This window comes from Podarcis gaigeae, assembly GCF_964106915.1.
Source record: "Podarcis gaigeae genome assembly, chromosome: 3".
Classification (NCBI taxonomy): domain Eukaryota; kingdom Metazoa; phylum Chordata; class Lepidosauria; order Squamata; family Lacertidae; genus Podarcis; species Podarcis gaigeae.
Window position 1 is genome coordinate 88,532,701 of NC_139680.1, and position 24,710 is coordinate 88,557,410.

General features: G+C 46.0%; 1 protein-coding gene across 7 annotated transcripts in view; it reads left to right on the plus strand.

The window, feature by feature from the left end:
- The window catches only part of TOGARAM2 (TOG array regulator of axonemal microtubules 2), a 76,326-nt gene extending 54,410 nt beyond the window's left edge, over positions 1-21,916 (plus strand). For all 7 annotated transcript variants that reach the window (XM_083732226.1, XM_083732225.1, XM_083732223.1 and 4 more), the window contains 7 exons: positions 250-408; positions 1,149-1,266; positions 2,586-2,689; positions 3,860-4,058; positions 5,512-5,728; positions 19,120-19,206; positions 21,449-21,916. In XM_083732226.1, coding sequence (XP_083588352.1) covers positions 250-408; positions 1,149-1,266; positions 2,586-2,689; positions 3,860-4,058; positions 5,512-5,728; positions 19,120-19,206; positions 21,449-21,705 — 1,141 coding nt within the window. In that variant the 3' untranslated portion in view covers positions 21,706-21,916. The remainder of the gene's footprint in view (positions 1-249; positions 409-1,148; positions 1,267-2,585; positions 2,690-3,859; positions 4,059-5,511; positions 5,729-19,119; positions 19,207-21,448) is intronic.
- The last annotated feature ends 2,794 nt before the right edge of the window (positions 21,917-24,710 follow it).

Here is a 24,710-nt window from a genome sequence, read left to right on the forward strand (position 1 = left end):
GCTGCTTCCCCTCCTTCAACCACTCCGTCTGTTTCAGCTGCCCCCTTTCCATTTTCCTGCTCCCACCCTCCTTTTCCGCCCACATGAAGTTAAGCCAAATTTCACAATCAGGTTTCACACCCCTGCAAGCCAGTTTGCCAGTTAGGGTCAGAACTAGCTGGGTTGGGATATTTTGGCTGAGGCAAGCTGGGGTAGCTTTGCAGTATAAGAAAAGAAGAGGTCTCATTCTTAGGACCACTGTGTTTGCAGCCACCGTAACCCCCTCATCCGGAAATCTGCGGCTGAACACTTGCTGATCATCGTGGAGCAGATTGGGGCAGAGAAACTGCTCTCGGGCAACCGGGAGAGTACAGAGCTTCTGGTGCAGACGCTGGTTAAGCTTGCTCAAGACTGCAATCAAGACACAAGGTAAACTGCCAGGCAAACAGCTGAGAGTCTTTGAATGCATTTCATTGCAAGCTGAGATGGACCAGCCTTTCCCAACCTAGTGCCCTCCAAATGTTTTGGCCTTCCATTCCATTCAGCCCCAGCTAGCAAGGCCAATGGCCAGGTATGGCGGGAGTGGTTTGTTTATTTATTCATTTATTCATTCATTTCATGAAATTCATATGCCACTCCATTGTAAAAACAAAAACAAAACCAACAACAACAGCTACTCCAAAGAGGTTTGCAAAAAGAATCTGAACCCTGATCTCCCAGGTCTGATCTAGTCCAATACTCTCATCGCTAGAGCACATTGGTATATACATTCATTTTTATTATGAATGAGTGCTGGCAATGAAAAGCGTTCTTGATGTCTTGAATTATGGTATACTTCCTTCAGAATTTGTGGTGGTTCTATTTTTCCGAATTATTTTGTGATTTGTCTTTTGAAGACAATTATATTTTACTCATTAATTCTGTATTTAATTATATTAATTGTATGTGTTAAATAATATTAACTATATTGTGAACGCTTTGATTTACAATATGGAATTTTAATTCAGTGCGTGGCTCACGGGTTCTGTGTCAAAGTACTATCACAGCCTACTTGGCCTGAGAGGTTGGACCACCCTGAACCAAATAAATGACACTTAAATGGCACTTTCTGAAACAGTCAAAATTTTGCCATCAAATGTTCTTAATTAACTTTTCCCTCCCTGTGCTAGATTTTATGGCCGGAAGATGCTGAACATCCTTATGTCCCATTCAAAATTTGATGGGTATTTGAAGCAGTGTCTACCATCACATGACTTGCGTGATGTCATGGCTGCAATTAAGCAGAAAGTGAGTATAGAGGGGCACAGAATGTGCTGAAAAGATTTGGTGTTTTATTTCCTCTTTCTCTCTGTTTTTGTTTTTATTTAGATTATTATTATTTTTCTTACTGTATTATAAAAAAGCTTTAATAAAATCTTTTCATAAGAAATATTTGCACTGAAAATGGAATCAGAAGATCAAATATATTTCATTCTTTGGTAAATAAAAATTAAGGGCTGGATCCAAGCTCAATCATGTTCAGAGCAAGACATATAAAATCTCTCAGACTTGTTAGGACCAGAAGCAAAGCTCTGCAGAATCACCAAGTTGGCAAGAGGGGAGGCATTCCACCATCCAGATTTGCTACTGGGCGGGAAGGAAGCTTTGGAAACTGATTCTCCTTCAAGAGAAGTGCTTTCTGAAGCTCCCCTGGGCTGGCAAGGCTTGACGAGGCCTTCACTGAACCTCAAGCCCCCTTCCACTGTGGGGTGGCAGGGGGTGTTTTGTCTCCAGTGCTGAAATGTCTCAGGCCACCCCTGTGCACTCACATCCTGCTTGCAGGCTTCCCACAGGCATCCAATTGACCGCTGTGGGAAAACACGATGCTAGAATAAATAGGCCATTGGCATGATCCAGAAAAGATTTTCTTCTGATCTTAAGCATATGCTTGTGCCCATACATCTCCTCTTCAAATGTTACAGGAAAAGTTACTGCAACTTGTCTATGTGTAATTTCACTCTTTGTTAAAATGCCTATATCAGGGGTCACACAACTTCTCAAGCGCCCCTGATTTTGATGGCAGCCATAGTGAAACGAAAGCATATTTAAAGCAGGCACAGTGTGGGGTGGATTGCTCCTTCCCAAGTCATCACTTTGATCGAGTGCAGAGGGGGCTATAACCCTCCCAATCCAGCTCCTTTCTATGGAGAAGAAGAAGAGTTTGGATTTGATATCCCGCTTTATCATTACCTGAAGAAGTCTCAAAGCGGCTAAAATTCTCCTTTCCCTTCTTCCTCCACAACAAACACTCTGTGAGGTGAGTGAGGCTGAGAGACTTCAGAGAAGTGTGACTAGCCCAAGGTCACCCAGCAGCTGCATGTGGAGGAGCGGAGACGCGAACCCGGTTCCCCAGATTACAAGACTACCGCTCTTAACCACTACACCACACTGGCTCTCTGGAGGGTGTGTGTGTGCCTGTGTGTTTGAATAAGAGAGCGGGATCAGAGACAACCACTGGGGCCACACCGACCGCTGGCATGTAGTGCTTGGAGGGTTGACCAAAGGCCAATGTGGCCTTTGACTCAAGAAAGCTTAACTACTTCTGGCCTATGCATTTCTCTATGCAGGGATTAGAAGACCAGTCTTCTCAAGCTCCTTCTGCCAAAAGCCACAGAGGGTCGAAGAGCAGCAGTCTGACAACCTCACTGGACAGCCTGCCTTCAGAGGAAAGGTATGGAGCACCCCTTTGCTCTTCTAAATTACTCTGCATGCTCAGAGCTGTTTTTCTTTTTGCTATCTTTTAGCATGATATGTTTTCGTGGGATCCATTGTGGCTTCCTCCATTTAATAAAAATGTCTGCTGAAAAGGCCCTTTTAGGACACATGATTGTGTTATTGAATGAAATTACAGTGGTACCTTGGGTTAAGTACTTAATTCTTTCCAGAGGTCCGTTCTTAACCTGAAATTGTTCTTAACCTGAAGCACCACTTTAGCTAATGGGGCCTCCTGCTGCCGCCGCACCGCCGGAGCACGATTTCTATTCTCATCCTGAAGCAAAGTTCTTAACCTGAAGCACTATTTCCGGGTTAACGGAGTCTGTAACCTGAAGCGTATGTAACCTGAGGTACCACTGTAACCAGGAACATATGCTGCCCATTCCCATGAATCCTAGCCCCTTGCTCGCTATACCTTAGACAGGACCTTCCTGATTTCCTCCACCTCAGCCTTCTTTCATTTTACCCACTTCCATTTTTTTGCCAGTCATCTTCCAGTTTGGCACATCCGATAACTTTACAGCCAAAGTGAATTATGTGGGTTCAGTAAATTAAAACATTTTGCTTCGGTGCATTATACATTTTGAATTTCAAAAATTGTGTTGGTGCTGAGTTAGGGATGGAGGAAAAATTCATTTCAGTTTGCATTCAAAGGTGAACCTTCCCAAAACAACTGAAGAACTGAAACACAGCTGTCTTTCAGCATATGCAGTTATTAATATTTTGCAGGACAGTTCTCCAACTGAATAATGCGTTACCAAAAATGCAGATACTAAAGTGTGTATAACATGCATATATTCAAGAAAATAACATACAAAAGCCATTAAATTATGAAAATTATGTACAAATATATAGCAGGCAAAACTGCATATAAAAGTATGTGTATTAGGATAAATTCACACCAAGACATGTATGAATTTTCATGAGGATGTTTTTTTTAACAACCACAACCACAAACTGATGTGGAAACATGGAAGAACAGAAGCTATGATTGAAAAAATGAGAAACAGACAATTCCCCCACGCCTAGTCATGAGAGCAATGTAATTGGGCAATGTAATCGAGTGCTGTAATTTAACTACTATGAATGCATAACCAATGAATAAACCTTTGGTTCTCAATGCTAGCTCTGTCCCAGATGGCCTAAGCATCCCACAGGCTGTGGCTCGCCGCTCGTCCCTTCGCAGCATCGAAATGATGGAGCAGCTCAAGGAGCTGAACAAGATGCTGGTGGCGAAGGAATTCCAGATGCGAATGGAAGGAGTGGCATTGCTAATGGAGCACTGCAAGAACAACCCCCAGCTTGTGTCCTCAAATATCATACAGGTACTTGGATGCCATACATTTGGGGGCCAGTAGCCCCAAGTGACCCATTTGCTGAGATCACAAGTGACCCATTTGCTGAGATTAGGTTGGGCCATCTTAATCCCAATTCCCTACTCAGTTTAACTGATGGGCAAACCATGTATTATGTGAGATACATGTTGTTGTTGTTGTTGTTTAGTCGTTTAGTCATGTCCGACTCTTCGTGACCCTGTGGACCAGAGCACGCCAGGCACTCCTGTCTTCCACTGCCTCCTGTAGTTTGGTCAAACTCATGCTGGGAGCCTCGAGAACACTGTCCATCCATCTCATCTTCTGTCGTCCCCTTCTCCTTGTGCCCTCAATCTTTCCCAACATCAGGGTCTTTTCCAGGGAGTCCCCTCTTCTCATGAGGTGGCCAAAGTATTGGAGCCTCAGCTTCAGGATCTATCCTTCCAGGGAGCACTCAGGGCTGATTTCCTTCAGAATGGATAGGTCTGATCTTCTTGCAGTCCATGGGACTCTCAGTAGTCTCCGCCTTTAAGCACAGATTGGTAGTGTAATGGGGGAAGAGGGTTTAATCCTTGGCCCTACTGTGGTTGTGATCCAGATTTGAGGGCTCTGCACCTGCAAGTACAATAAAAGAGATCCAAACGGAAAGATCCCCTCTGCCAATTAAAATTGCACAATTTGGATTATGCCTACAGTGGGGAGTAATGTTTCTGAGCCTTCCCCCCTCCCCATGCTAATATTCCATTTTGAGTTTCAGCCCCATGCTAAGATCCCAGTGTGGATTGCTAGCGCTTAAATGCACATCTACATAGCTAATATAACTTTATTTTGCCCTTATGTAAGGGCAATGTTCAATGTGCTGCTGTTTCTGAAGAACCTTCATAGCAGTTGCTGCTTCTTGGTCGCCATCTCTCTGTAATCTGTGGAAAGAAGAGATCTGGGTTTCCAGGAACGTAGTGTTTGTTTACAGGTTGTATAGAGGAGTTAAAAACAAAACAAAACTGGTTACTTTCAAGAGGGCAGGGAGGCAACAATAGAGTACCACATCCTATTAATGACCCAAAGAATCAATCAATCAATCAATCAATCAATCAATCAATCAATTAATGCCCTCCCTTAACTACATGTTGCTGATCCTGGCTTGATTATTCCTTCATCATCATAGAGCTAACTTTTGTAAAAATTCCTCAACATGACGCAAAAAATTAGACAAGGAAATCACCTTATGTCAAACCAAAATTATCCCCAGTTTTTTACTTTGGTTTGTTGGGCGCTATCTCTCCACTATAAGTTGAGAAATGATAGCACATACAAAAAGAGGTTCTGTTGGCTGTGAAGACACTATATTAAAATGTTTTGCTTCCATATGTAGACTTGTAACTGACTCTGTTTCCCCACTTTTCGGTGCTAACAGAGCAGTATGATATTTACAGTAGGATTTACTTGTTCTTTTTTGTGTTGACAGATCTTTGATGCTTTTACTCCGAGACTTCAGGACTCGAACAAGAAAGTGAACCAGTATGCATTAGAGTCAGTTGCTTCCATGATCCCAATCCTCAAAGATGGTTTAAATCCAGTCCTGGTCTCTGTGGTGACTGTAGTGACTGACAACCTAAACTCAAAGAATTCTGGGATCTACAACGCTGCAGTGAAAGTGCTGGACAAAATGATTATTCATCTAGGTATTTGTTTGTTTGTTTGTTTATGTTTACCTTTCTATCACACCTTTATATTGCTTCCCACCAGAGATCAAGGCTGGACCCCATATGCCTCAATAGAAGGCTCTTTTATGAAGCTGCTTGTAGGGTAGACACTTCTAAGGCTAAAATGAAACATTTTAAAATAGCTTTTAAGCACTTTAAAAATTATCTGAGATGAGGAGCAGCCATTGCTTGTTTATCTCAGAATCCAAGTTGTGTAGCTTGATATCTGAGTCTATAAGCTGACCTCATGGCTACAGCCTAATTTGGTTTTTTTGGGTTTTTACTTTTCTTCATCTGCCTTACCCAGGGTTGGCTCAATATATTTTGCTGCCTGAGGAAGAAATGGAATTCTATGTGCTGCCCCCTCTCAAGATACATTGTACCCATGGCCAGCCATGTTCCTTTGGCATCTGATGCAGAAAATCCTACTCCCACAAGCATTCCCCTTCTGAAGAGTAAAAATACAGTAACAAACTCACAGAGCAACTCTAATGAAAGAAAACCAACATAATTTATGACAGCTTAAGTTTAATATTTTAGCCCTATTGTTGGTTTACTGTTTATGGAGAGATATGCTGGGTTGGTTTTTTTTTAAACTGTGCTACTTTGGTTCTACTTTTCTCTACACAGAGTAAACCTGTTTCTGGAGCTGTAAATCTGCCACCTTTCCCCTGTGCTAAATTCTTACAAGAAAAGAAATGTTATGCATGTGGAATGAAGGCAGACTTGGAGCTGAAATGAGAGATGACCTTTCAGCGAGGGTCACTAGGGGAAAATGTTGTGCTGCTGTCAGGGAATAATGCCTCATTAAAAGCTTGTACAGTGTGGTTAAAGTGACTTGTCCTGGGTGATCTGTACTCAGTAGGAGTGAATACATTTGTGTATTGCTCTTGGTACTAGGGTATTCAGAAAATTCAGTGGTACCTCAGGTTACATACTGTCAGAGCCACCCGAGGTCCCAGCTCACAAGAGACCAAAATCCAGTCCAAGTTATATACAAAAGGTTTTATTGAAGAACATTGTTGTCGTTACATCCAAGCTCCGTGGCTCAGCATCTGTTACCCTTAGATGTTAGAAGTCCCCTCTGAGTCAGTCCCGCCCCTGCACCAGCTTAAGAGGCTTGTACTGCTCCACCTTTTCCTCTCTTTCCTTTTCCGCAGGGTCTTCCTGCCCCCCTGTGCTCCCTCCCTCCGGGACTCCCCCGAGGCTGAGTCTTCTGCCGCCTGCTCCCCCCTCCTTCGTGCTTTGGGACCAGGCTCCTCCTCAGGGCTCTCCTCATTTCCGCGCGCCTCCACATTTGAACTTGGCGCGCGTACGTTGCCTCTGACCTTCCTTTCGACCGTTACGCTACTCTCGGTACTACACTCCTCCCCTTCCGGCAGGACGTTTTGCTCCGAACTCCTTCCCCTCTCTGCTCCCTGTTCTGCTCTTTCTGACACACTGGCAACTCCCCCCCCTTCACTCCGTTCCGACGGAGAGGCCGGTCCCGATCTCCAGCCCCCACTGGGGATTCCCTCTTCGTTCCCCTGCTTCTGACTGCCTCCCTCTCTACTGCCCCTTGGCCTGACCAGGGGGGCTCCCTTTTGGGAATCCTCGGATTCACTTGACAGACTCACTGACAACCTCAGGTCGTCGTCGTCCTCTTCCTCGTCGCCCTGGGACCCCTCCCCCTCGCTCTCTGTCCCTGAAACCCTGACATCCATCCCCCCCTCGAAGCCCCCCTTCCCCCCTCCCGCCCATCGGGTGCAGGTTGTAGGAGCTGCAGCTCTTCGGAGGTGGATGCAGGATACAGGTTGTGTACCTCCATATCCTCTGCTTGCAGTTCGGTGTATGAGTGTTCGAATTCGGGTTCTTGACCCAAAGTGTTCTCTTCTCCCTCTTCCATTGGTACCTCGTCTGGTGCTGCCGGCCAAGGTCCCGTCAGCCATTTCCTGCGCCAGTCCTCCTCTGGTTGCTCGTCCCACCAATAAGAGGGTTCTGTGTCCACCCCTGAGCACGATCCCCTGGGCGGGCTAGATTCTGGCGTTCTCTCCTCGGCTGAAGAAAACCCCCGGAAAGTACTGTCTGAGAGTGTGGGCGTAAAGAGCCAGTCATCAAAGTACTCGGCTGGCATGGGTCTATGCGGGAAAAGGGCATGGAACTCGTCTTTTAGAAGAGGTTCGTCTAAAGCGTAGCCCGGCACCCAACCGTTGGCACTGGCTGGAGTGCCCTCTGTGGCTAGAAAGTATTCTACCCCCTCTTCCCCCCATCTCGAGTCCAGGATTTCTGTGACCTCGTTGAGTGGTTCGGCCCTAGGCGCCCTCTCCCTCTCCTGTGACTTAGTGTGTAGTTGCGGGACTGTTTCAGACTCCTGAAACCTGTGCGGTGCCTTGTAGGGGGTGAGCACCGACCTATGAAATACCGGATGCACTCTGGAACCTTCGGGGAGGGCTAGTCGAAAGGCTACAGGGTTGATCTTAGCCTCCACCTGGTACGGCCCTAACTGCCTGTGCCCTAGCTTCTTCTTGGCCAACGACTTGGCTGGCATCGCTTGGGCGGCTAACCACACCCAGTCCCCCACCTGGATCTCCTCCCCCGCTCTCCTGTTTTTGTCTGCCTGCACCTTATATGCTTGCTTGGCCAGCTCCAAATGTCTCCGCAACTCTTCGTGCACCTCCTGCAGCTCCGCTGCAAACTGGTCGGCTTCTTGCGGCACCCCCTCTCTCGGTGCCCTGAACCCCGGGAAGGTTCTGGGATGACGACCGTTGTTCGCGAAGAACGGCGTCACCCCCGTGGACGCGTGCTTCGTGTTGTTATAGGCAAACTCTGCCATCGGCAGGTAGTCCACCCAAGCTGCGGGTCGCTGATTGGCGTAACATCTCAGGTACTTCTGCATGATCGCGTTGACTCTCTCAGCTTGGCCGTTGGTCTGTGGGTGTCTCGCCGACGTAAGGTTGATCTTGACGTTCAGGATACCTAAAAGCTTCTGCCAAAAATTGGAAACAAACTGGCGCCCCCTGTCGGACAGGATGGACTGCGGCAGCCCATGCACCTTGAACACGTGATCAATGAAGAGTTTGGCAGTCTGTTCCGCCGTCGCCACCTTTGCGCACGGAATGAAGTGCGCCATCTTGGTGAACAGGTCCACAACCACCAGTACCGCCGTCTTCCCTCTGGAGCTGGGCAGGTCAGTAACGAAGTCCAGGGCTACCCTCTCCCACGGTTGCTGTGGCGTTTCCAGCGGTTCCAACAGCCCCGCTGGCTTCTGGTGTACTGGCTTGGACCTTTGACAAGTGTCACACCTGGCGACGTAATCCGCTACCTCTCCACGCATCCGAGGCCACCAAAAGTCCCTTGCCACCAGTTCTATTGTCTTCTCCTTGCCGAAGTGGCCCGCACTGGGGGCGTCGTGCAACTGCTGCAGAACCTTTGCGCGAAGCTCGTCGCTTGGCACGTAGAGGGCACCTTTGCGAGTTAGCAGCCCGTCGCGTAGTTGGAAATCTTCGCCACTCTGCACACCTCTGCGCAACTCCTCCATCTTGGACTGTGCGAACTGATCCACTTGCAACGCGCGTCGCACCGCGTCCAGATCTACTGTGATGGCAGCGCACGACCACGCCTGCGGTGCGAAAATGTGCCTGGCTGCTACTGGTGTCGCTTCATCGAGATATTGCGGTTTCCTGGATAGCGCATCGGCTATAACGTTGGAATCTCCGGGGATGTACTCTATCCGAAAGTCGAAATCCGCGAAGAATTCCGCCCAGCGCATGTGTCTCTGGCTTTGGAGCTTCGCCGTGCGCCAATACTCTAGGTTCTTGTGATCCGTGCGGACCTGTACTGTGTGCTTGGCTCCTATGAGGAAGTGTTGCCACGCTTTGAACGCTGCGTGAATGGCCAACAGCTCTCTGTCCCATATGGTGTAGTTTTGCTCCGCCTTGCTGAGCTTTCGGGAGTAAAAGGCACCGGGTCTCCAGTTCCCATGTGGATCTTCTTGCAGGAGCACGGCTCCAACCGCCCTGTCTGACGCGTCGGTCTCTACTCGCATGGGCCTGCCTGGATTCACGTGCAGCAGCTGCTCCTCGGAGGCGAAAAGGCTTTTAAGCTTCCGAAAAGAGCGCTCCGCCTGTTCCGTCCACACGAACCTCTTCTTCTTGGAACTCAGAGTGTCCGTGATCGCTGCCGTCTCCTTTGCAAAACCTCTGATGAATTTGCGGTAGAAGTTGGCGAAGCCGACGAATCTCTGGACTTCCTTCCGATTGCATGGGCTCTTCCAGTCCAACACCGCGCGGACCTTGACGCTGTCCATGGCCAGCCCCTTGTCGGACAGCTTGTAGCCCAGGAAATCCACCTCCGTCACATCAAACTGGCACTTCTCTAACTTGGCGTAGAGCCTGTTCTCCCGTAGTCTTTGCAGGACTTCCTTTACGTCCCTCTCGTGGGCCTCTTCCGTCTCCGAAAAGATCAGGATGTCGTCGAGGAAACACACACATTTCTTGTAAAGGAGTCCCGCTAGCACGTGATGCATAAAGGCTTGGAAGACGTGAGATCCATTTTGGAGACCAAACGGCATAACTCTGTATTCATACGTGCCCAGAGGCGTGAACATGGCCGTTTTCCACTCATCGCCCTCCCGGATGCGTATGAGGTTATACGCTCCACGCAGATCCAATTTGGTGAAGATCTTCCCCTTCCTCACGGTTGCTAGGAGATCATCAATCTTAGGCATGGGGAAGGCCTTGGGTTTGGTCATACTGTTTATGGTTCTATAGTCCACAATGAGTCTCTTTTGGGGCGTGTCCTTCTTCTTCACAAAGAACACAGGACTGCCCCCCACTGCTTTCGATTCCCGGATGAATCCACGCTTCAAATTGTGCTCTATGAACTCCCTGAGCTCTTGCATTTCGTCCTCAGACATGGAATACAGCTTTGCAGTCGGCAACTGTGCCCCCGGCACCAGATCGATGGCACAATCATAAGGTCTGTGGGGCGGCAACTGGTCAGCTTCCTTCTCGCAGAAAACCTCCAGGAACCCTTCGTACTTGCTAGGTACTGCCTGCACCATGCCAAGTCGCAGCTGCTGCTCAGCCCCCTCCTCCTGGCAGGACTGGATGCAATTTTGAGCACAGTACGATGAACAAAAGGTGATCTGGCGTTGGTACCACGCTACAGCAGGACTGTGTCTCTCCAGCCAACTCATGCCCAATACTATAGGCGTGTCAGACAGGTGGGTGACATTGAAGCTAATGACTTCTCGGTGATCTCCAATCCGCATCACCATGGGAGGTGTCTGTTGCACAACTTGCCCTCCTAGCAATTTCCTGCCATCCACCGTGACTACGTTCAGAGGCGTTGTGGCGGGCAGAAGCGCTATGCGATGCTGCTTGACGAATTGCATCCCCACGAAATCGGCGTTGCTCCCCGAATCGATCGTGAGGGGCACTTCTAGGGTGGTCCCATTTGGCAACTGAAGTGTTGCAGTGAGCTGCACCGCTGGCTTGGGTGGTAAAGGGTCTGTGGGTTGCACAGACGCTGGGGACTGTTCTACAGATTCGCCTGGCTGAGCCCCAGCAATTCTGCTTCCAGCCAGGCATTGTCGTTTCCCTGAGGTTCCTCTTCCTGGATCACTTCTGCAGCTACCATCGCTAAAGCTGCAGTGTGTTTCTGGAGCCTCTGGGGGCACTCTTTCGCCATGTGCAGTGCACTGTCGCAGATGTAACACTTCCTGGTCCCTCTAGGAGGCTTCGCCTTTACTGCACCGGAAGCTGGGGCTCTGGCTGTTGCTTGAGCCTTAGCACCACCAAGTTCCATCGGCTCCTCCCCCTGCCTCCCCAGCGGCGAGGGATGTGACTGACTGAACTCCCTGGGGGTGAAAGAAGACATCCTCGCTGGTGGACGCACCTGACGTTCTTCCTCATTGTGCCAAGGACGTCCCTCGTGACGTATCCCAATCGCCAGAGCCCTCTGCACCACCTCCTCCAGGGTCTGAGGTCTGTCTCCCCTGGCAAGTTCGTCCTTTATGGGACCGCTGAGACCCTCCCAGAACAAATCCCTCACAGGTGTGCAGTCTTTCTCCCAGCGTAACGCAGTCAGTAAAGCAAAAAATCTGGAATGGTACTGACGCACAGTGGCTTTGCCTTGCCGCAGTCCAAATATCTCCCTGCGTGCAAGATCCAGATCTACGGTTGACTGGAAGCAGGCATCCATCGCTTTAATGAATTCATCAGAATCGCGGCGGGCAGGGCCATCTTCACGCCACAAATTGCGCAACCAGTCTCTGGCCGGCCCATGCAAGTGAGAAACAATAAACCCCACTTTCTCCTCCTCATCTTTAAAGTCATGACGAAGCAAGTGCAATGCATACAAAACGTCTGCTCTGAAACTGGGGTAGTGCTTCAGGTTCCCATCGAAGTGGGTGACTAGGCTGCCCCCCCGCCTTCCAAGTCCAATGCCCTCTGATCTGGACCCTGGGAACCCTTCCCTGTTTGCACGCTCCCACCTTGTTTGCAGGTCCTGGCAGCGCTTCTCCATTTCGTCATGCTTCTTCTGAGACGCAAGGACTGCAGCGGTGAGTTCGGAAACTGTAGTTCGCAGTGCTGTCAGCTGATCCTCCGCACTCATGGCTGTCACCGTTTGTGAGCTTTGCAAAAAAAAAATTTGCGTTCTTTGGGAGGGGACTTACTATCAGAGCCACCCGAGGTCCCAGCTCACAAGAGACCAAAATCCAGTCCAAGTTATATACAAAAGGTTTTATTGAAGAACATTGTTGTCGTTACATCCAAGCTCCGTGGCTCAGCATCTGTTACCCTTAGATGTTAGAAGTCCCCTCTGAGTCAGTCCCGCCCCTGCACCAGCTTAAGAGGCTTGTACTGCTCCACCTTTTCCTCTCTTTCCTTTTCCGCAGGGTCTTCCTGCCCCCCTGTGCTCCCTCCCTCCGGGACTCCCCCGAGGCTGAGTCTTCTGCCGCCTGCTCCCCCCTCCTTCGTGCTTTGGGACCAGGCTCCTCCTCAGGGCTCTCCTCATTTCCGCGCGCCTCCACATTTGAACTTGGCGCGCGTACGTTGCCTCTGACCTTCCTTTCGACCGTTACGCTACTCTCGGTACTACACTCCTCCCCTTCCGGCAGGACGTTTTGCTCCGAACTCCTTCCCCTCTCTGCTCCCTGTTCTGCTCTTTCTGACACACTGGCAACTCCCCCCCCCTTCACTCCGTTCCGATGGAGAGGCCGGTCCCGATCTCCAGCCCCCACTGGGGATTCCCTCTTCGTTCCCCTGCTTCTGACTGCCTCCCTCTCTACTGCCCCTTGGCCTGACCAGGGGGGCCCCCTTTTGGGAATCCTCGGATTCACTTGACGGACTCACTGACAACCTCGGGTCGTCGTCGTCCTCTTCCTCATCGCCCTGGGACCCCTCCCCCTCGCTCTCTGTCCCTGAAACCCTGACACATACGCTTCAGGTTACATACGCTTCGGGTTACAGACTCCGCTAACCAAGAAATATTACCTCGGGTTAAGAACTTTGCTTCAGGATGAGAACAGAAATTGTGCTCCGGTGGCGCAGCGGCAGCAGGAGGCCCCATTAGCTAAAGTGGTGCTTCAGGTTAAGAACAGTTTCAGGTTAAAAACAGACCTCCGGAATGAATTAAGTACTTAACCGAGGTACCACTGTATTGATTTCAAATAGAATTTGGCTGCTATAAAATTAGATTTACTTTGAAGGCTGGACCAACATATGAATTACAACTGTGTCTAAGATGGAAGAGTAAATGCTATAATTTCAGATTTCAGGTGTGGATCCACATGCATGTAGAAATTTAGGACATCGAGGGGAGAGGTTCCGGTCCTGCCATCTCCCTGCCATGCTGGTTTTCTACTTGCAGGAAATATGTTGGAGAATATTAAGAAGTGTGATGTTTCAGACCTGTAGTCTGAACCTCAACATTCTGCCACCACAATCACATCTCATTCTGCAGCATGTGGAGAGATACAGCCCAAAAAGAGTCCTGAACATGCTTATTAGAAGGGAGGACTAAAGCCAGGACAGAAGCAAAGTATGGAACACTATGTAACTTACTTCTGAGCAAACATGTATAGGCTTACATAGTTAGGAGACTTTGACCTGGACCAATGAGCATGTTTGAAAGGTAGAATCAAGGAGAACTATGGGCTGGGAGCGTGGGATGGGTTTAGAAGGTTAGAACAAACCAATAGGAAACACTTGAGACATGTAGCTTGGGTCTCAGCAGCATTTTCCATCACAGCAGTTCTTCATGTTAGCCTGCTAAACATGGATTGGCATTTGTGGTGGCTTTCAGCATGTTGAACCAGTCTTGTGAATGCTCTGCATGTGCTCAGATTGTAAGTTGCCATATCTTGGAAGTCCTTTCCAAAGCATGTTGGATGTGGAGAATGTTGAAATCTGTGGAAATAGTTGATTTCTATGAATATTGTCATGAAGCAGTTTTATGTTATAAAGGTAAAGGAACCCCTGACCATTAGGTCCAGTCGCGGATGACTCTTGGGTTGCGGTGCTCATCTTGCTCAACTTGGTACCAAATCCGATTTCTAACAAATGCACAGCTGAGAACACTTAGAGTCAGAGACATTAATAATAATAATAATAATAATAATAATAATAATAATAATAATAATAATAAATTTATTTATACCCCACCCTCCCCAGCCAAGGCCAGGCTCAGGGCGGTTAACAACCAATAATAAAACAAGTTGAATGAATACAGCTTAAAAACAAGATTAAAACACAACATTAAAATGCAGCCTCATCACAGGAGGAGAAAGGAAAAAAGAAAGAGGGGGAGGGAATCAAATTGACTCCAAGCCAAAGGCCAGGTGGAACAACTCTGTCTTACAGGCCCTGTGGAAAGAAATCAGATCCTGCAGGGCCCTGGTCTCATGAGGCAGAGCGTTCCACCAGGCTGGAGCCAATGGTGAAAAAGCCCTGGCTCTGGTTGAGACTAATCTAACTTCCTTAGGGCCCAGGACCTCTAGGGTGTTGCTATTTATGGACCTTAAGGTCCTCCGTGGGGCATACCAGGAGAGGCGGTCCCGTAGGTACGAGGGTCCTAGGCCATGAAGTGACCACTTGTCACTTCAAGTATGAGCATGAAATGAATGAATGAATGAATGGATCCTAATTACAAGAAAGAAAGTTCCACCTAAACATTAGGAAGAACTTCCTGACAGTAAGAGCTGTTCGACAGTAGAATTTGCTGCCAAGAAGTGTGGTGGAGTCTCCTTCTTTGGAGGTCTTTAAGCAGAGGCTTGACAACCATATGTCAGGAGTGCTCTGATGGTGTTTCCTGCTTGGCAGGGGGTTGGACTCGATGGCCCTTGTGGTCTCTTCCAACTCTATGATTCTATGATTCTATGAATGAATAGGGATATCAATTGTTCATAGGTAGGTCACATGATGAGATTTGTTTACTAAGCCCCAGCATCTGGTGAAAAATATAGTGTACTAGCGTGATGATAGCACCTGGTCACATGATAAAGCTAGTTTCTATCAGTTTCCCACATTCTTCCACATACCCTTTGGTAATTGTACAAATGGACTTCTCCTGGTAAAAAGTCATGTGTCTCCATCCCCCAAAGTATTTTGTTCTTGTAGCTATCTGGACATCCTAGTGAGTTATTTTGCTCTTGAAGTGGGGGATAGTCCCACAAATAAGCTTCTTCTGCGCAGGTTCCATGGGAAGCCTTAAGTTATGAGTCTCAGCTAGCTCCTTCTCCTGTCTGTAGTCCATAAATATTCCCAGGCTGCACTCTTCTTTTGCAAAGGAAATTTATGGTTTGCTGAGTTCATTTCTGAAGAACAAACAAGCATAAATCCAGGTCTAAATGATGGCTTGTTCCAAACGTTGTTCTCCGTAGGCTGAAATTGCTGTTGCCAATAACTACACAACCAAGGACTGCTATAAATCCCAGGCCACGTGGATTTATGTTGGCAGTGGAAATGCAGTGTTGGGTGGGTAGGCAAGACATACTATAGGGTGATCAAAAGTCAGGACTGAAGTTGGAGCTAGCATACATGTTTCCTAGTCGGTTTGCTAATTTTCTTATAGGACAGATTTTCTAAGGACAGATTGTGCTTGTGTGAAGGAGAATGTGTTTGAGGTCAGAAATGAATTTACTCCATGTTCTGATTTCTTGGTGATGGTGGAGCATATGGGCAGTCATCTAGACTCTTGAATTCTTTGCGTCCAGTCCCGACAAAGACAGTCCCAACCAACAGTCAGAGGCAATATGCTTCTGAATACCAGTACAAGTGGAGAGGGTGCTGTTGCACTCAGGATATGCTTGTGGCCATCCCATGGCCATCAGGTTGGTCAGTGTTAAAACAGGATGCTGGACTAGATAGACCTTTGGGCTCCACTTACATTCTTATGTTATGTTCTTAATTTCCACATAAATTAAAAGGATTTAAGTGCAACACGTGTTGTCTTCATACATTACTCATGGGGAGAAGGTTAAAATGGTGACAGTGGCTATGGGGGCCATGCACCCGAAAGCCACACTGTTCCTCCTGCCCTTCCTGTGTTCATCATGACTTGTGTAATGAGGAGCCTTCCTTAACTTGAGGAGGCTCCCTATGCAACTTAGAAAACGGAGTTCCCAAGGATTGGTTTTGGGACGTGTGCTTTTTAATTTGTTCATCATACATCTAGAGCTAGTGGTGAGCAGTGAAGGTGGCCATGTTTGCTGATGATACCAAAATGTTCTGGAAACCCAAGGCCAAAAAAAGATTGCGAAGAGCGACAAAAAGACCTCTCCAAACTGATTGAAAAGGCATTAAAATGGCAAATGCAATTCAGCGTAAACAAGTGTAAAGTGATGCATGTCAGGGCAAAAATTATTATTATTATTATTATTATTATTATTATTATTATTTCACCATGGAACTGTAGCAGATAGCTTGATGTTGATGTTGAACCAGTATGCAGCAGTTGTGAAAACGGCAAATTCCATGTTTGGGATGATTAGGAAAGGAAGTGAAAAAAAGAACTGCTAGTATCATAACAAACAAAACTGTGATACAACCACATTTGGAATTCTGTATACCATTCTGGTCACCTCACTTAAAAAAAATATATTGTGAAATCGGAAAAGTTCAGAAAAGGACAACCAGAATAATCAAGGGTAGATCAAACTTCCCTATGTGGAAAGGTTACAGAGTTGGGGGCTTTTTTGTTTAGAGAAAATAAAGAGGTCACATAAATTTATAAAATTATGCCTAGATGGAGAAAATGGATAAAGTTCTTCTCCCTCCCTCATAACACATCAGATATTGATATCCGATGAAGCTGAAAGCTGGAAGATTTAGGACAGAGAAAAGGAAGTACTTTTTCAAACAGTGAATAGTTAAACTGTGAAATTCACTCTCCCAAGAGGCACTGATGGCCACCAACTTGGATGGCTTTAGAAGAGGAACAGACAGATTCATGGAGGAATAAGGCTATGAGTGGCTACTAACCTTGATGGATGTGTTCTGCCTCCACAACTGGAGGTAGCATGCTTCTGAATACCAGTTGCTGGAAACAGCAGGAGGGGAGGGTGTGGTTGCACTCAGGTCCTTCTTGTGGGCTTCCCATAGGCATGTGGTTGGCCAATGTGAGAACAGGGTCGTTTGTGTGATCTGGTAGGCTGTTCTTAGGACAGCTGTTTCAGAAAAGTTGCAGCTTCTGCGAAACTCAGCTGACATAAGATAGAAGGATGTCTCATACTGTCTCATACGGAGGTTCACTTAGAGTGGTATGGCTTATTCATTTCTGACCATCGTCATTGGCTGTGAAGGTAACAGACAGAACGTATTTACCTGCCTCTTAATCAGAATTGCCAGATTTTAAAGCTGGGACCTTAAACATGCAAATCATGTGCAATGCCATTGAGTTCTGGCTCATCCTCTCTAGAATGCCATCTTAATTGCTGCATGTGTCTGTCAAAATCAGTGAACAAGGACATACATAGTGACATGCATTTATTGTGCTGCCTCTAGATTATGAATCTCCCTTCCCCCAGGCAGTCACTTTTACAGTATCTTTTGGAAGCAGTGTAAAGTATTTCTATTCGGACTAGCTTTTAACAGCCAGGGTGATGCTTTTAGCACATTTTATAATGTGTTTCCTTTTGCTTGATGTTGATATTATTATTATTATTATTATTATTATTATTATTATTATGATGCAATTCTTGAATATATAGTTGTCCACTTGTCAATTTTAATTTGCAATCCACTTTTAGCTCAGTGATGAGTATGATGGAGTTTTAAGTAAATACAAAAAGAATGTGGAAAGGTTTTGGTTTGTTTTTTTCAAAAAGAGTTTACCTCCCAGGTCCCTTAAACATTTGCCCCTTCACAATTCATAGCAGTTAAGAATCAACTGGAAAAAAGCAAAGCTAAGAAAACAGAAAACAGAAAATCAATTTTTTGTTTGACACTCTCTGTTTTCTGATGGTGATGATGTGTGTGCGGAGCCAGACAACATTGTTATTTCAGTGATGAATGAAAAGAATAGTTGCTGGCTTCAGCGGGATGAAGAAGTGCTTTGAAATGCTAATATAAGAAATAGAAGAGATGTGCAAAGTATTCATTATTGATGATCATTCGCTTATTAGTACAGTATCCATAAAGACTTTACTTCACCTTTAAAACTGCCTTTGAAATTCATTTTAAAGCAAGCACGTTCTGAAAAGAGCACCAACATGTAACTGAAAGGTGTTTAACCAGATCTCTTTTCAGTAGAGGCAAAGAAAAGGGATGTGCTGTAGGGAAGCAAAGCTTACCTTTACCTGCACCTAGGGATGGGAGAGAAATTTGATTCAATTCACACTTAAAGGCGAATCTACCCAATTCACAATTCCTGAAGCAATAAAACAAACTGAAACATATCTAGTTTGGGAGATCTGATCATCTCGGGATTTTGCAGTGCAATTCTACAGGCAAGTCATGCATATACTAGGGTAAAGTGTACATAAAAATGCATATAAGTGAAAATAGCATACAAACATGCATTATCTTAGGGAAAGCTGCATAAAAAAATGTGTTAGGAAAAATCCACACTAAACTGCTAGTGAATTTTCATGAGGACTTAAAAAAAAAGTGGGGGGGAGGTGGAGAACTGGATTTGAGATTGAAAAAATGAGAATTTGAGAGATCCGCCTTTCTCTAGATACAGATAACTTTCTGTCTCTTTCTGAAGGGGAAATAGGGAATATTTCAATGTTTGATGTTTGATGATGCTTTTATATTTGTTTGAAGCCACATGGAGTAGCTGGGGCAACCCAGTCAGATGGGGGCGGGGGAGAATTATTAAAGTTGTTGTTGTTTATTTTCTTGGTTTATAACAATGTCCAAACAATATATTTCTGTCCCTTTCAGATAATCTTCTTTTGCTTCAAACATTTGCCAGCAGGGTGCGCTTCACCAGTGGTCGAGCTCTGCAGGGGATCACAGACCACCTGTCAGGTAACAAATGACTTCACTAAACTGCAGTATCCATGGCAATGAACAAAGCAATAGCTTGTATAACAGCAGGAGGCAAAGGGCTTCTTTCTTCACAGCACAATTTCTTTTATTGTCGTTTACACCTTTTTGAAGTGGAAGTGAGGGCTGCTTCTTGTCTTTAGTGTATGTATATATATATATATATATATATATATATATATATATATATATATAATCACTATACAGTTTACTGTTACATATGAATCAGAAAACTGATTTAATCATAAACTACCAACAAGGATATCAAATAACAATTTGTTTGCAAAGCCACATTAAATCACAGTTTCCTAGTTCAATTGTAATGAGAAACTGGTTTAACAAACTGGAAGTTTTCTATTGTGGGTCATGAGAGAGGTAAAAGGCAAAGGTAAAGGACCCCTGGACAGTTAAGTCCAATCAAAGGTGACTATGGGGTGCAGCACTCATCTTGCTTCAGGTCGAGGGAGCCGGAGTTTGTCCACAGACAGCTTTCTGGGTCATGTGGCCAGCATGACTAAACCACTTCTGGCGCAACAGGACAGCGTGACAAGTGTCAGAGCGCACGGAAATTCCTTTTACCTTCCTGCCACAGTGATACCTATTTATCTACGTGTACTGGCATGCTTTTGAACTACTAGGTTGGCAGGAGCTGAGAGAGAGCAAAGGGAGTTTACTCCGTTGCACAGATTCGAACCACTGATCGACAAGCCCAAGAGGCTCAGTGGGTACCTTCATCCTCAGTCAAACAAACCATTGTTTATTAGTTTCTTACATTCAAACTGGGTCACTTTTATGCACACACATGAGAGAATAATCATTTCAGAAAGCACACCTGTGCCTTTTAAATGTAAACTACAAAGCCACTTGCCACAGAAGCAGAAATTGTGACCACATTCCCAATGAATTTCTGATACTAGACCTGAGATCAGACTTTTTGTATCGTGACCCCACAGAACAGACTCAAGCCCCCAGACATGAAAGCAGCTCTCCTAATATCAAAGGTTTCAGTACATTTTCCATCAGACATTTTGATTTTTGCAATCAACCTTTGACTCAAAAACTTGTTAAATCATTCTTTGTGAGCCCCTGACCACATGGCAGGACTCATAGAGCGCTTGTCGCTTCCTCATCAGATATCACCCAAAGGTCATTGGTGTCATGGGAGTTTGACCCATCATGTACCCGTTAAGAGTTGCAGTCTGTGAATTTGATATGGCCATTTTAGACAGCTCAATACATGAAATAAATAACCAACCCATCTATCATGGCATAGGTCACTAAAACCCAACAGCATTCTAGAGCTATATATTTCCTGAGGAAATGTAGCATCAAAGTATCTGGTTTTTAAGAATGATGGTCACTTAAGACCAGGAGCTCTTCCATTTAGTAACATTTACCTAATGAGAAAAGTCATCTATTCTATCTATCATTTTCTGTACTCTCCTTCCAGAGACTATAGCCAAATGCATTTTTTATACAGTAAAAATGAACGGTAGTGGAAAAATTGAAGATCATCAGGCACTGGGGTGTAGGATGTATGTGTTTTTTAATTGTGAGAGGTGGAAAAAGCATCATAAGAGTAGCACAATTCTCCGTGCACACAGGTCAGTAAGGAATGCCCATGGGGCTATGCAATATTCTGGGGTCTCCTGAGTGTCCCAGGAAGTGTTGCTGGGCTAGAAACCTGCATGTAGAGAGCCTGGTGCTATCAGAAGGTGCAAACCCTCTGACATTCACTTCTGAAAAAAATTCTAAGTTTTCCTACCCCTGCCTTCTGGTGGGACATCTTTTATTTAGCCACCCCCCTCAAATGGCCAAAAATAGTTCTGACAAAAGGTTCACCCCTGCCCTAGCTCCTTGCACAAGATGGCTATGCTTCTTGGATAACTAAAACAACACTAGGACAGAGGCTCTGTGTATGTTTAGGACAGTTTTCAGTGGGTATGTGCAGAGCCAGTGTCAAACGTCAGCATGATTGAGCATTGGCCAAGAGTCCACATCACAGAAAGGGGTCCCACTAACAAAAGCCCCCTGGACCCCCACTGAAAGAGGTGGCTCAGGGAGGGTATCTTGCCCAAGGGCCCTCCAAAACCCAGAACCAATGCTGGACATGTGTGATGGATTCCTTTGCATGTAGAGACACAGATTCTTCTTCTTTTGCATCCTGATTGTGTGACTATGTTCAAAGAAGTGAGCAACTCGTTACCTTTCTTCTGCATTGCAGTTCTTGTGGCTTTTGCTTATTCACGGAAACCCCAGGCTGTGGAGCGTCACGTCCTTCCCATTCTCTGGTATTTCCTGAGCAACATGATTGGCAATGGTGTGCTACCTGGAAAGAGCGGAAACGTCAGAGCAGTGGTCTCCAAACTTGCTAAGAGCCTGCACAAGCAAATGGGACCCAAGCTTGAGGAGTGTGCCTCCAGCCAACCACAAAACGTGATCAGAATCCTCCAGGACCTCCTAGATACGAAACTCCCATGAAGGAGACACAGTACCATCTCTGGGACAATCTACTGTCTGCCACTTCAAGAGAGATCAGAAAAAGAAGTTGCGGACAATGATACAGTGCTTGCCATTATTTATGTTATTTTTGAATATAATAACTAACTATGAAGAGTTTATAGTAATATTCCACTATGGAAAGTGTATATAATATATTTTGCAGTAGAATTAAATCCCGTATTTTTCTAAATCTTAATTTCCTCAACTTTTCTCTCGTAGAGACTTACAAGTTATTATTTTAAAAAATCTGTGTACAGTTGTAATTTTTATCTGTATAAAGCAAAGCACTTTATTTAGGCAAGGGTGACAGAGATGAACTTCAGTGGGCAACATGTTATACCATAGGGGCATGTCCCCCCCCCCCCTTTTGGATTACATAGTGATCTGTGATTGATGGCCTGGGTATTTCCTGTTTGTGTTCCTACTGCACCAGGTGCACATCCACCCCATACATTTTCAGCACATGGCTACCCTCAAAGAACACTAGGAATTGTGATTTACCCCTCACAGAGCTACAGTTCCCAGCAGTCACGTCAAACTACAGTTCCTAGGGGTGGAGCCTTGCTCAGCCAGACTTGTAGCCAAGTTCTGTGTGACAGAACTAGCTGGGAGCCAAAGGATCTAGGATCATCACAAGAATGCAGTGAGGGAAAAGAATTAAAAGACAGGAGCAGAAGGATCAGAGTTACCGCACCAACTGTTGGTTTCACCCAACTGCTGCTTCAAGTATTAGAGAGCTGAGTAATGTTAAATTCTGTCCAATAAGCTACCGTCATCTTGGTAGTGGAACCAGGGCAGCAGAATGAGCAGGAGGGCTTCCAAATGCAGTGGGCCTGATTTACCACATAACGCAAGTGATTTAATATATAATATTATATGTCCCTATAGGCAGAGTAGTGCCCAGTCTTGAAATCTGCCATCGACAGGATTCACACCCATGAGCTCTCATAATTTGTGTGTTATGCCTGAGGCCTAGTTCCCTCTGTGGTGGTATAAACAAGTACTTTGCAAACGGCAGGAGAGGCCTCATGTGACCAGATGTGTCTTCAAATAAAAAATTATAGCAAATGAAGCAATAAGGAGAAGTGCCTAGCTAGTTCTCCATGTGCATGTTTTTGTTTTTGGTATGGAGAACATTTCAGTCATGCGCTTTCAGGAGTGCGTGCAGGAGCCGGGCCCTGGTAGGGCCTCGCAGGACTGGGGCCTTCCTGAGTTTGGCCTGGAAGGGCAAGGCGCGGCTGCACAGGTGAGGCTTGACAGAAGACTCGTAGCACCTGTGGCAAGGGCTGGGAGGGGTATATAAGACCAGCATTTCCCTCTGGCTCTTCCCTATGGCAACACACTACCCACCTAGTTGTGTTTCGGCTTCCTGATGCCAGATATCCTGACTCTTGGACCCTTGGCTTCCTGACCGCTGGACTGCTGATTCCTGCTTCCCGACCTCTACCCCGGTCCCAACGTACCAAGCCGGGACTCCGACTGCCCGTAACCTGGACCGTGACATGCATGCTCTCCAGCCTGAAGTTTGAAATGGTACCAGTTTATCACCTTGGTGAGAACTTGGCCCAAGATGGCCCCCTTTGGCAAGGAACTTGTGAAACCTTTACAATCCAATGCCTGTTGGGTAGAATATTTGGTGTCAGATGGCAGTTGACTCATTGTACTATTGGGACCAGATTCTCATACCTACTTCTGATAAGGTCTAATTGCCACAGACTATTCTTATTTTTATCCTTCAGGTACAGATTAGAAGCACTGTCACATCCTAGTGTGGTTGACTGGTGGTGGAACCAGCAGCTCCATTCCTGTTCATCTTGTGATGCTCCAGCATGCAATTCATGTGTGATGTGAGGGGATGTTGTATTTTTTTTTGTAATACTACATTCACATGGCATAATGAAAAACAAACACCAAGTCAATAAAACTGCTAGCACATTTGGAAAGCTAAGCAGGGTCTGGTATGGTTTCAAACTGGATGGGGGATGAGATTCCTGCATTGCAGGGGGTTGGACTGGATAACCTTTGGGATCTCTCCCAACTCTACAATTCAATGATTCTAAGTCCTGAAAATAAGTTCTGTGAATTAGGTAGCTCACTTGAAAAGTTTGCATTTGGAAGTGGTAGCTTTGCAGTGTAAGACCAAAGGAACAGCATTCCAGGAGCACTCTAGTCACATGAAACTGAGGAGCAGAAGCCACCTCATGGTGATGGTAACACCTCAGAAGTAGCTATTGCCACTAGGCCTCACACGACTGTTTTGAGGTGGGTGTTGAAGTTCTGGCAAAGCTACTGCTAACTTCTTTATTTGTTTGTGACCACTTATACGACAGAGACTTTACCTCCCCACTCAGCTCACTTCACCATGCGAAGCTGAGGTATTTAGCTGTCACTTCAAAGCAGTTCTGTCAGCCTTGGACAAAAACTGTCCAAAGAAATCATTCCTAAGTAGAGAGGAGGAAGGGAAATAAATTAGAGGGCTAGAGCACAGGAAGTCAGCTTATATCAAGTCAGGCAGTTACTCCATCTAGCTCAATATTGTTTACACCGACTGGCAGCTGGTCTCTAGGGTTTCAGTCAAAGGTCTTTTCCAGCCCTACTTGGGGATACTGGAGATTGAAACTGAGATCTTTTGCATGCAAAGTTTCTACTGTGACCCTTTCTGCAGGCTGTGATACCATTTTCCTGAAAATAAGACAGTATCTTATATTATTTTTTGCTCCCAAAGATGCGCTAGGTCTTATTTTCAGGGGATGTCTTATTTCTCCATGAAGAAGAATACAGTACACATTTATTGTCTAATTGTGAGTCAGCCAGACTCTGTCAGGGCAGAGCGAGCACCAGGTGGCAACTTGTCCTGGCGGTGGCGCGGGCTCTCTCATTTAAAGAGACTTCACACTGCCTGAACAGCTCCATCTGCGCTGCAGCCAATCAGTGAGCTGTGCGGCGGCGCCCGCTGCTATGGTCCAGAGGAGTCAGAAGACACC